The 13,416-nt window shown below is 38.0% G+C and overlaps 1 protein-coding gene across 1 annotated transcript; it reads right to left on the reverse strand.

Moving 5' to 3' along the window:
• Window positions 1-639: 639 nt before the first annotated feature.
• On the reverse strand, window positions 640-8,642 carry LOC139474800 (uncharacterized). Its single transcript, XM_071257925.1, has 9 exons — window positions 8,594-8,642; window positions 7,771-7,853; window positions 5,367-5,684; window positions 4,614-4,637; window positions 3,614-3,979; window positions 3,372-3,422; window positions 1,585-1,647; window positions 1,116-1,197; window positions 640-823 (listed from the first exon to the last, which is right to left on the reverse strand). The coding sequence occupies exons 2-9, from the start codon at window positions 7,838-7,840 to the stop codon at window positions 640-642; spliced, it is 1,158 nt and encodes a 385-aa protein (XP_071114026.1). The 5' UTR covers window positions 7,841-7,853; window positions 8,594-8,642.
• Between the last annotated feature and the right edge of the window lie 4,774 nt (window positions 8,643-13,416).

The raw sequence follows: 13,416 nt of genomic DNA on the forward strand, positions 1-13,416 counted from the left end.
ATACTTTGTTACCCCAATGAAGTTTGTGGCAACTCCTTGAAAAGCAGTGAAAGGCGCGGCAATGAACTGTAGAGTTGTGTTTCTTACGTCCGCCAACATCCGCATTTCGCGGGTTTTAATCTAGCACCATACTGTTGTTCCTGGGTTTCAGATCAGGGGTTAATATTTGAGACCTTCGTCCCTTTGCACATGGAGTTAGAATATTGTTACAACTGAAGTACTGTTCAAAAAGTAAAAGCGACAAAATCTTTTCCATATTCATAAGAAATACCTGCAGAAAGCAGAGACCATTGTACGATTCCGACTATATCATCAGCATGTACTTATAAATCACAATCAAATAGTGATGCTACCAGTTTTGGCGAAACCATGCAATCCACACATACAGTATAGTGCTAACAGCCTAACAGTAATTTATATTTTTAGAAGAAAAAAAAAACTTACATGGGGGTGTGAAATATACATTTCAAGGACTAAAGCCCTACCTTTCTCTCGGGCTTACTCCAAGACCAGATACTAATTGCATATGTGCTGGAGCCAAACTGAAACCAGTACATGACACGGATGAGCACAATATAATTATCATAGAGTCATTATCTTGTTTTTGTTACATTTACAGAATGATTGACTGATGGTAAATCAAAGGTTCTGGTAATCTTGTGTAGCCGCCACCTCATGTGCCGTATCCCCTTGAAACTTGGAAGTCTGTTCAATAATGGCATAGTTGTTAACATGAGCTCCCGCTGACAGACCGGAGTAGGTCGGGTGTTCAATGGAAGCTGGGGTGTCACCTTGTTTCTTCACAGTAAGATCGTACCGACGCCTGAAAAGACACATAGTTGGAGACTATAATCTGTAGGATAAGTGAATGGGGACGTCAGATCAGTTTCAGTTGAGGGTAAAATATCTGATCATCATGGCGAATATCCCTTTGCGATTCCCCACATCTGTAAATAGGTAATAAATCCCAATCGTGGTGTCCTCAGCTGTGATATGGCAGGAGGGATTTGTCAATAGTAAATCAAACATTTCACAGGTCAGATGGGTGTTATTACTGGGCGTGTTTCACTACATGATCCCGGAAAGGTAGCTTGTGAATGTGCTTTTGAATATACCTGACTACGAGGACGTACACTGCAAGATCGACCAGAATGACAATAACAACTCCAACAGCCATCCCTCCAAAAAACACACCGGCTGCAACACGAAATAGACCCTGTGTACTACAGAGAACAAGAACGGGAATACTGTTAATAATTAACATTCAATGAAAAAAACAGTTGAAAACAAAACATTTTGGAAAGCTTCCACACATTATACGTGATGTTGAATGGATGCATGCAAACGAGAAACAGTTGCATGTTTCAACTTCACAAGTTGAAACAAAACCTGACCAACCATTGTGTACAGTATACAACTTTAATTTGCACATACATGTAGCTAATACGTTTCTACACGCCGTTTTGTACGTTGCATCGACGATACATAACTAAATAAGCTATCAATTTATAACCGGCAGAAGTTAATCATTTGTTTGATGTTTTAAACTATCACGTATGAAATCCTACAATGAATAATGCTCACTTGCGAATTGTGAAGAGGTGGAAACAGGAGATCTGTGCTTAGTTGACTCAGTGCTAAGTCCCACTGTTAAAAGATGGACAAACGTGTATGTGCTTTCATGATCCACAGTGAGTATCAGCGATTGATGCAAAAGACAAAAATATATGTTCTTGTATTTGAATCGTAAATCAGAAACTAGGTAATGCAAATATTTAATAAGCTATTAATTCAATACACACAAAACATATGTGACATCGCTTTGATAATGAGTAACGCTATCGATGGTAATAATAACCAAGGTCTGAGTGTAGAATCTCCTGTTCGAGAAAATGTACTTGTCGAATTTGTGAACAATTCCCATTTGGTGAGGAACCTGACGTGTATACCATATGAGCGGAATATAATCATCAACAATCTTTTTGTGAAATTGGGATGAGATCGAAATAGATTTTAGGTCCAGTTTATGAACTATTTTAAAACTTCCCTGGAGCAAGAACTTCAACAGAGTTGAACGTTTCATGTGAAAATATCAACTTAGGGTATATACTTATTCTGTACTTTCAGATACAATGTACTCAGTGACAAGTTATTGAACGAAAAGCATGTTTTATGTATAATTTGAAAATATATCAACTTTAAAAGAAATGTGTTGCAACCGTTTAAACAGGTACTGTACAACATTTGTTTTAAGAAATAACGTAACTTTTATTTGCAGTGTGAACAAACGCGATGCAAACCTATGCTCACAATTGATGATGTTTATTTTTAACCGAAGTTGAACAAAATATGATGTACGTGTCTCTCCTACTTACTTACTTACTTACTTACCAGAATCCAAAGTAGGGTTGATGACGGTAACACCGAAGACGTTCAGAGACATATTTAGTTAACAGATAGGAACAAGCATAACTATGTTTATCATTTTAGAGACCTTTTGCTGCAGAATAGGTATCGATAAAAGACATCGAACTGGTTGCTCTATATTATATTGTGCTAAATAGTGTGTACATGTCTCTTGGCGTTGTTGGTGCCGTGGTCCTGCATTAAAAGATAATGTGATCATTGATAATAATACATTTTCTATTCATGAAATCAACATTTATTAGATATTAGGTCTTTAATAACCTTATAAGAAAGACATCTCACAATAGTGAGACACGGTATAGGTGTCGGTATCAGTAACGCGACTCTTATTATTTAAAGATGCATCTTGCTTGATCTGCATTCAATATGTGTCTCCTACAAGTGTGCAATTACATGTTAATTACTAAGTCTTAGGAATAACAAAGCTGACATGCAATATGTTTACCTTTCGAGAAAGTTTCTGAAATTAGAACCGTTATTGTTTTTGAGTGTGTAATCATAAAAAATACTGGACTGTACATATACTGCATCCGATGTGACTGATAAGGGTACAATTTGTCTGGGCTATACTTATCTTGGTTTAAAGTAATTAAAAGAAGTATGCATACATTTTGTGAGTGCGTATGGTTTTACGTCACTTTCAGCAATAGTCCAACAATACCACGGAAGGTAACACCAAAAATGATTTTCACACATTGTACTCTCGTGGTATATATTTGTGATCATATCGAAAACTTCACTAAATATTTCAAATGAAGCCACTGATTGTCTTTACACCCCAACGTTTAGCCAGCTGATATACAGGTGTTGTTGCGGAAAGATGCCCGTTTGATTACAGACACATGTTGGATATTTAGATAAAAAATAGTGCACATGGCAATATCAAATTACAGTTTATGCAGCATGTACTTGCAATAAAGTGAAAATCTGGACATGATGCCTACCTGTGCTTGTCACTGTTTCAGTTTCGCACTTCACATTGAAAGGGTCTGATGCTGCAACACACACAGTAACAAATGAGTATGTAATTTTCAGAAATTGAGATTTTTGGAAGATCAATTTTAATTATACACAATCAAACATTGGAAATAGATTATGATCATAATGATTCCTATACAAGGACACATGCTGTTGCTGGGGGTACAGTACGAAAACATCAATATATAATTACACTACTCATTCTCACCATTGATCAGAAGCCACACTAATGCTGATGACAGGCTTGGAATATCTGAGAAGTGTAGAGATATCGGGAGCTCCGCTGTTACGTTGAGTCTCTCAAACGGTATGAACTGAGTTGAACAATTATTTGTTGTGATGACATTCCCAGGTAGGACTGACAACCATGATAAGCATTCCTCTGGAGTTCCTCGTCCTAACATCGCGTCAAGAGCATACATTGATATGCTTGTAGCGGTGACATTAGACTTGAAAGTGCACAAATAATTGTTGGTTTGTGGTGTAGAACATGGTATTCTTTGATCTCCATGGGTGAGTGAGACTTGAGACAAGCCTACTGCAACACCTCCACTGAGGTACAATGAATCAATTTCTGAAACATGCATACATTCAATTAATAGACACTTTAAGATAAACCTTTGTCTCTTGAAGGTACCATATCCTAGCCGTCGTTATATATGTATTGGTTTGTCTTCAGGAATTATATATTCTCTGTTCTCGATGGATGAGTGAGACTTGAGACATATCCTGTGCAACTCCTCCACAGATGTACACTGAATCATGTCTGCAACATTTCATGTGTATACATGCCGTTGGTGCCATCATGTTTGACATGACATCATCTTTACTGTCTTCATTGTCATCTACATGTATTGGTTTCACACCTTCACACATGCACTCATATGGTAAGTCTACGTGCGCTTCGAGATTTGTACACAGACATAGAGTTGTAGGTAATCAAACCCTATAATCAGATCATCGGTACGGTCGACCAGCTGAATGGCCATGATTACAATAGGTAAATGTAAAAGTTACGATGATTGACGCCATAATGCTCTTTACTCAATTTAAACAAGTACTGAATAAAGACCACAAATTAAATATGAGATCGGTTAAACAGACGAATGATTCAACACATACTTGCAGAAATTATATATGTAAATGATGTAATAGGTATTCGAGTGACTGTATTGTTGTGTGCCAAGGTGTATTTTTATCAATTTTGCCAGACATATCACGGCGGGCAACACCTACAATGAGCTTCACAATAACTGCACCCTCGTGGAAGGGGGCGAATCAGGAACTCCTACTTTCTCTTATAGCTTGAAGCCGTTATAGAATCACAAGTGAACTCTGAAACATAACTGAGCTGATGTTCTCGTTTTTCTGTCATTAGTCTGTTATCGAATACATTAGTGTGTCACAGCATACACCTTGGTCGGAGGCGGGATACATACACCGATGTTCTGTCGACCAGTTGGGAGTCTGATAGCCATGCTTTGTCCGACTGTCACACCTTTTTCACAGATCAACTAGAACGACCTGCTCCACATGTAGTTATTATACACGGGGAGCTTGGTTGGTTTTAGTGTTAAAATTTATTATGTACTATTTTACTAAATCCATTTTAGGGAATATTTATTGAATGAAACATCGCGACTGCTCACCTCGTAGAGTGATTTTAGTTTTGGTATTTATGACAGATGTATCTTTGTTTCGAATAAATGTATGATACTTCAATATTACTTGTGTTATCAGACACCTACTTTCATTGAATCTGAAAAGTAAAGGTCGGGGGGACGAGAACATCATTGGTTGCCTGTCGCAAACACTTACAAACATTCATTGCACAACACACATTAAATAACATGTGATATTTCATCAACGCTGATGCTCATCCAACTGCACATAGGAAGCTTTTCCTACTCAAATAGTAGCAACAGTTATCAATTATTCATCTTCTACCAATAAACACTTACTTTCAATGCACTGATATTTCACAACAGAGAATGTAAGAGCTGCACCTCGTCGCAGGGCAGGATACACACACCGAGTCTCTGTTGAACAGTCGTTGTAGAGGGAGATCAGCTCGGCGTTGTTGGACCTGTGATATCCACGTTCTGTCACACTGTCCGGGTTCCCAGTGACGCAACTGGAGAGACCTGTTCCACACTCTGTATTGTCAGTATGATATGCGTCATAGATTGCGATCTTCTGGTTGCTGCTGCAGATGAGTACATGCCAAGTACAGGGAAGGCCAAGAGATCCATAGCATGCTTTACTGGTACGTGTTCTACCTACATAAATGACACGTCACAACATACAAGTATGAACACATATAGTGAAAGTAAATCAGTGTGAATGTATTATTTCTGATTGTACCGTCTTTCTCTCAATTGTCCATCACTCACTTTTTCAGGAGTATGCCAACTAATTGATAACCTGAAACTCTATATTGTCAGTGTTGTATACGTCATACCGCCTCAGTCAGCAATATTCCATCTATACGATGGCTGAATACAAGACACGCAACGAAAACAATACATGCTCTGCTTGCCTGTCCTTTGTAATCCTCATGCAGTGCAATTTTGTCACTTAATTAATGTTAAAACTGATGTGTTTCAAGAAACATAAGGCGATATATGACACACCCTGCGTACAAGTATGTGTCTAATGCAAAATTGGACAATTACCTGTTCTTTTAGTGTTTATAGTGGTAGTGTCGAACATATAAATTTATATCGTGAACATATGTTATGCCAATATATAAAATGACATGATAAAACATCATATATTATACAATTCAGATCAATGCACAGCATATTATAGCTTCACAGATATCAAAGATAATATACCAAGATTGTGTGAAACGGAGTAGTGCTAAATATTTTGCAGATGTGAAGTTGTGGTGGCCGATGGTGTCTTTTCATGTAGGTACTTCAAAAGTACATTTCTGTATACATAACTATATCCTGTGCGTTATCAGAGTACATATACATATGAACCTGTCCGATCTTCATGTGAAATTTGGTTTGAATCACAATAAAAATCATAACTTGAGAACAACTTTTTAGCATCATTGATAAACTCCGATTTGGACATTTTCACATGTTCGACTTTTACGCTGTTAGGAGGTATCCTTAACATCATTAGTCTCTGGATCATGAACATGTGTCTGTTATCGCATCTGTACATGGCCGACCTTCACTTTAAATTTGGTTTGTACGACTAAAAAATATTGTGACTTTAGACAAAAGTTTAGCATCACTTAAATACATCAGCAATTTCAACCTGACGGTGGACTCTTAATAACCGAGTCTGGACCAGACAATCAAGTGATTTACATCATGTGAGCATTGATCTACGCAAATAGGATTCGATATCATGCATCAACCAAGTCAGCGAGCCTGACCACCCGATATCGTTAGTCGCCTTTTACGACAATCATGGGTTGCTGAAGATCAATTCTAACCTAAAGTCTACACAGACACCCATCGATACAATGGTGTATGAAACCGGTAAAGGGAAATCGATGGTGAATATCCTGTAGTAGGAATAAACATTGTATTCAGTGAACCTTCCTTTTTTAAGGAATCCATAATGAACATAATAGTATAGTTAATAGGTAAGCTTTAACTGGTAGTCCGTTCATAATACAAACAGCAACTGTCTGTGTTTCCTAAACAGTGAGTGAGTGAGTTGGGTTTAACGCCGCTTTTAACATTATTCCAGTTATATCAAGGCGTTTTTCCTAAACATGCATGTAAGAAACATTAAAGTGCTGCTGAAACTAGAAAATTAGAAGCTTCAAACTGAATTTAGAACTACAATATACAAATAGCTAACTAATTCACCCACTTGTTACACTATATGTAGCTTTATGCGCTAGTCAGTGAAACAATAATACAGTCATGTAAATTTGTTTGATTTTCCACAAAGCGGTATCATGTGTACCGTTACTAACTGCAGCCTCCAGGAGTCAGGAGCTTACAGTTGCTGAGGACGATTGAAGACGAGATAGAAGAGAAAAAGGTGCATATTAATGTTAACCTTATGATAGGGGCATGTGTTATGTTGTTTTATTTGAAGGTAAACAAGATTTCGTGTCCATCATATTCCAACATCATGGATCTGCACAGCCCAACTGAAACATAAATGTCCTACATTCTTACCAACAATATTATTGGTTAATGTTGGAAATATGAATGATACCATTTGAAAGTTATAAAACTCAAAACATGATTTAGTTGACAATTTTGGTTGATTTTTATACAATCTAGCCCCAACCAAGCATGATAATATTGCATATACGCGGATTTGTAATGAACGCGCATGAGGATTATATTTACTGAAGGATTAGGGTTCATTTGAATAAGTCCTTACCTGTATAAACTGATTGCAGGGTGTAGAGTAAAATGGCTATACCATTCGTTAAGCACACAGTCTTAGTCATACTGATGTGTAGCCTGCAAAGAAGTCAAAGATGTGCTTTGATCTTTGGTAATCATTCCATACGCAGTTAAGGTTATTCTTAGCCAATCGATATAATTTCATAGCTCAAAACTTTACAGTAGATAATGTTTGACTACTCTCATTAGATAACATATTTATCTAAACAAGTGACGAGAGGGTAAAATGCTTGCCTTCCGATATGTCAGGAAAGAGATATAATTGTATGATAAATTACGACATCTAAGTGCAATACACTTTCAATGCCTCTCATGTGTGACAGTTATCATTACTGCTGTAAAAGCAATGGAGTATATACAGCACAATACTTTGTCGATTGTCGGAGCTTCCTTGTATTATTTTCAATCGTAACCTACTCGAAACACTTGAAAGAAATAATGCATTATGCCGCCTCAGTATCTTCGCCAACACCAACTGTTGAGTTTAATTTTATCATGACTGAATGGAGATAAACACTCTTTTCAGTGTAGATCTAGGTTACCTGTAGACACGTATCTGGGCTATATATAATAGTTGAAACTTCACGCTGTGCTTTCAGTTCTAAATTCAATGTAGCAACATCAAATCTAAAGGTAACAAAGCTCGATATTGAAAACACTGTACAGTTTATCTCCGGAGTACTGGCTATTGAATGTCATTAAATTCTAGTTGGTAACGTGGAAATCGGTAAATGTACAGCGATAGCGGTCGATCAAAATCTTACCTCCATCCGTATAATAGACATACACACACCTACCTTTTCCACACAGCACTATGTGTCACACATAAAACGTCGAGGTAGGCAGAAAGTGTATTACTTAGTATCAAATACTGATGTATTTATGCATGCAGTAGGGCTCTTCGACCTACATATATTGGACATAAGCAGATTTGACAGGAAGGATTAAACTTCGTGACTCATTCAGGATAACAATAGCTCGCGCAGGTGCACGGTGAGTTAAGTCGGCATAAGGAAGTTTCACAACCATCTCTTTGTAGGTCTAGATAGCTGAATGACAAATGAATGGGGGTTTGTAAATAATAGTGTGCGTATTTATAATGAGCCAAATCCACACCCTAATGAATGCGCAAAGCGTTACATTATTACCACGTTTAATGCATCATTGAGCACTCTAACTTCATTCTCAGCTCCCTGGGGAGTATGCAACCCAAATTGAATTCATGCATTAGAAGTTTACCAGTCACATTATCTATGTGCTCTATGTGGTTCAATGTAGGGCACGACGTAAACCCTAGAAACACTCAGGTGTCAAGCTGCTGAACGCGATCACCCATCCCACTACTCTCCGCGGTCGAAATTGGTTAACATCACCTGATTTGTGACCTGTAATTCATGATATGTTTCAAAGTAAACTGATCCAACAAAAAATATTGAACATACTAAAATATGTTATCTACCATATAATATCATGTGAACAACGTCGGTGGTTAACAACTGTTGTATGTAAAACGTAAAATGTACCCTTGCAGTTCTAGATAGCTAGATAATTGGTAGTATCTGTGAAAAAAGAAATCTGGACACTCCAATGCAATCTTTATCGAAAGAGGGATTAATTACTCAATGTTTTTAAGTTCCTTTCGATTTTACTATGAAGGATGTGGAACATCTAGTGCCACCTATTTTTGAATTTTGACATGTTTGAATGTTTCTAGGGCTTTCCCTTCAAGGTGGTTCATAAATATCTCGGTGATCAAGGGTGATAGTGGGGATCCCATGGTGAGGCAATGGGTTTGTTGATAGATATTATCTCTCCAGGTAAAGTATGTTGAGCTGATACAGGAGTGTATTAGCCGGATGGTGCAGTCAGTTGTTGGTCTGGTATCTAGGGTAGATTTCATCGATGCGGGTTCAGATGACATGAGTAGCCTCATCCGGGGGTATATTTGTGAACAGGTCGACAGCGTCATAGCCGATTAAGGTGACTGGTTGGGGAATGTCGTGGATCTTCTTGCAGAATTCAGACGAATCTACCGCAAAGGGCTTGGCAGTCTTCCCAAAAGGTGAGAGGGGGAGGGCGAGGTACTGGGCAGTATCATAGTCGACAGTGTCTCTGCAGCAGACTAGGAGACGGGCTTTGACGCTTTTTGTGAATTGTTATGTTTGCCCAGGCATAAGATGGCTTGGGGTGAGGAACTTTCTATGGAGGGTGGGGCCGATTTCATTGTTGTCCCGAAGTTGGTTGAAAAGGGTGATGCGTTCTTTCTGTAGGCTGTTTGTAGGGTCTCTCTTGAGCTGCTTGTAGGTGGATTAATCTATCACTGCCATTTAGATAAGGTCATTTAAAGTGTCTCTTTCTCATCATTTTTTTCAGAGAAACTAGGTAAGTTTTGAATGAAAAGGAATAATTTCCAGGAATATTCACGCTTGCAAGTAGTGTTTCCATCCCTGTGGATGCAGACAGGAAGGTACTATCAAATATGAACAAGTTATACTATCACAAACTACATCATATCACTGAGTATATCAAGTACAGTTTGTAATAATTAAAGTCTATCTTAGAATTCATAGATCATGAACAAGAACAATCTGCAAATATATCGAAGTATATTTTCTATACCTGACAGGGGTGGTGGGGTAGCCTAATAGTTATAGCTTTTGCTCGTCACGCCTACATGGGTAGGATGTGTGAAGCCCATTTCTGGTGTCCCCTGTCGTACAGCCATACTCCCCTACTCTGTCATACTCTCTATCTATAAACCTTGAAACTTTGTTCAAGTTTTAGGAAGGTATTTATGAGTGAAATATAAAACATCCTATTGTCATTGCACAGTGTGATGCAGCTGAAGATAAGGTAAGGCTTCATGACACTAAACAGTGCATGCTCTTTGTTAAGACACAATGTACTGTTACCCACTTTATATTATAACGTTCGCCTGTAAGATCGACCCGTGTCAACACTGGCTGCTCATCTGTGGAATTTCCGGGGTAGAATTTATCTCCAGAAACGTATGGGTGTCTTCCTAACTGGTAGTAGTTGTCAGGAGGTTCGACAACTTGAAACGACGTTGGTGATTGTTCATAATATCAACCGCCGATTAAAGACTGCAGTAAAACATATTAAATGTTCAGAAAGAACAGTTCACAAGCACTCTGAGCTAACAACATCCCTATTATTCTGAATGTACTTAAGGCATGTGTGTCTTAAATGTTCCTCAGGTCATCTGTTATTTAATAAAGGTTTTCTTTTGGAAACATATACTCACTGCCATGTAGAGGTTTCCCTGCCAGGAACATTGTAGACATACCTAACTCTGGTAGGTATATATTTGGTCCCGTGATGATCCGGAGTAGAATAGATCTTCAGTAACCAATGCTTGTCGTAAAAAGCGACTAGGCTTGTCGTACGAGGCGACTAAGAGGACCGGGTGGTCAGGCTCGCTGACGTGGTTGATGCATGTCATCGTATATCAAATGAGTCTTTTCGATGCTCATGATGTCAATCACTGAAATGTCTGGTCCGGACTCGATTATTGACAGACGGCCATCATATAGCTGTAATTCTGCCGAATGCGGCGTTAAACAACAAACAAAGACAAACGACAATAGGTATAATTTTACGACTGGATCTATATAATTATAATATTAACACCTGTTGGCGTTTATACTTCAAACGAGTTACGGTTTTTGTTTCTATCCTGACGAAGAATAGTATAGTACATATATGTACTTGTAGGTGGCATACGTCATTGATACAGATGGATTGGCTCCATTTTCTTAAAACATCTCCTTATTCTTCTTGAATCTTATTAGCTTCAGTTGAATATATACGTATATTTAGATGTGCACACGTATGTCCAACAACGTAGCTTATTTATTGAATGCTGTTACATATCTTCCACATCGCCATGGCCTTTTGTCAGATGAATAATGCTTCAACAATAATGCTTTAAAATGTAGCATCATACATGTAAAAGCTATCCTAATCCATCCAATTTCCTAGTTTAAATTTCTGGCTCAATAAAACATTCATGCCTGCGTCACTTTCCAGGGCTGAGGTGCAAACTGTAATGCAGTTCATATTACAAGGGCAGATCTGTTTGTTTCGTGTTTCGCTTGAATTCGGAACTCGTGTCAACAGCATGCAACATTCATTGTTACTGATTTTCATCCTGGTCTAAATATACCCCTTCCCCCTCTATTCAGTTAGGCAACATTAACGTCACTCTATACAGATGTGTATATCTCTATCATTATTGTCTGATTATGTTGCCTTTTACGGAATCTATTTCGGCGGATAATCGAGGATAGTTATTCTCTGGTTTTGACGTTTTATATTTAAAGGGGTAATCCATGCGTACATGGAGAAGTAATTCGTATGACTACAGGGGCATGGATAAGCAGACTGAAACAAGCCACGCTACACGTATACGATGGTCTATCCCCAACACGGGAATGCTATTCAATATAGTGGATTCAGCATTTGTTGTAGATGCGGTGGGATTTGCAACGATATGTCACGTGGTAAAACAATCACAGCTGCTAATAGCAGGTTAATACCCTTATGTCGTTCACACAGGCATGATCCTGATACTTTATTTTTGATAGTGTTATGCTAATTATTGATTTATCAATGCGGTGTGGAAATCAAAATGGAAATGTCATCATCAATAAAACGCATCAATCAACACACCAAATACGTTGAACTAAAGTGACTATTGCTCATTTGCGGAGTCTATACATATTCTCAAATAAAGAAAAATGTAATTGACATCACTACTTGCAATAACTCTAACTGATATGTGCACTGGTGCATTGTCCTTATTGAACAACACAAAGATTAACATGATCACATTGGTCATTAATAGTCTGGAGGTAGTCCACGAGTAGGAATATTTCACATTGACAGCTGATGTAACAGGCCTTGCGTTCTATGACTGATAGTAGTGAACTCAAGACTTATCCATGGTTACAATTAAATTTCACAAATCAGCTGTCTCTTCTTCAAAATGACGTGAATTCTAACTCTATCATAAGAAATGCCCACTGGATAGGAATATGACACGGGATGAGTCGTCGATCATCTACAATCATATCACAAAAATATGACATGTAAAAAAAGACTTCATGACCTTGGATCATCTTCATAGCTCTATCTTTCCTCTTGAAAACCGCGTCAGCCAATTTGGTCCATTTTCAACAACAGAAAATACTTAGCCTCTTTGACACCACCAGCAATCGGTTGCCTTGTTGTGTATTAGATTGAAATGAGCTCTATAGTCATGTAAAGTATAATGTGCATGAAAATGTAAAGAGTGTATTATCGGATTTCGATCAGAACGTTTCAGCCACTCCTCGTATTACAAAAGTCAGTGTAGAAGGTACAGTTAGTGTATGACACGGAGAATCAAACGAATGATAAGCACGCGTGATGTATGTCGGCGATACTTCCACTGTGGCCAAGCAGGACATTACCATACGGACATGATACATTAATACTGATCATGTTATGCTGATTGTTACTGCTGTAAGTTGTTACCAATGCTTAATGTGGACGAAGTTGAAATATAACTTGTCATAGTTCGATAAAACATATCAACTACACACTAAAACCTTGAATT

This window comes from Haliotis cracherodii, unplaced genomic scaffold, assembly GCF_022045235.1.
Source record: "Haliotis cracherodii isolate W230 unplaced genomic scaffold, xgHalCrac1.p SCAF_3, whole genome shotgun sequence".
NCBI classification, from domain to species: domain Eukaryota; kingdom Metazoa; phylum Mollusca; class Gastropoda; order Lepetellida; family Haliotidae; genus Haliotis; species Haliotis cracherodii.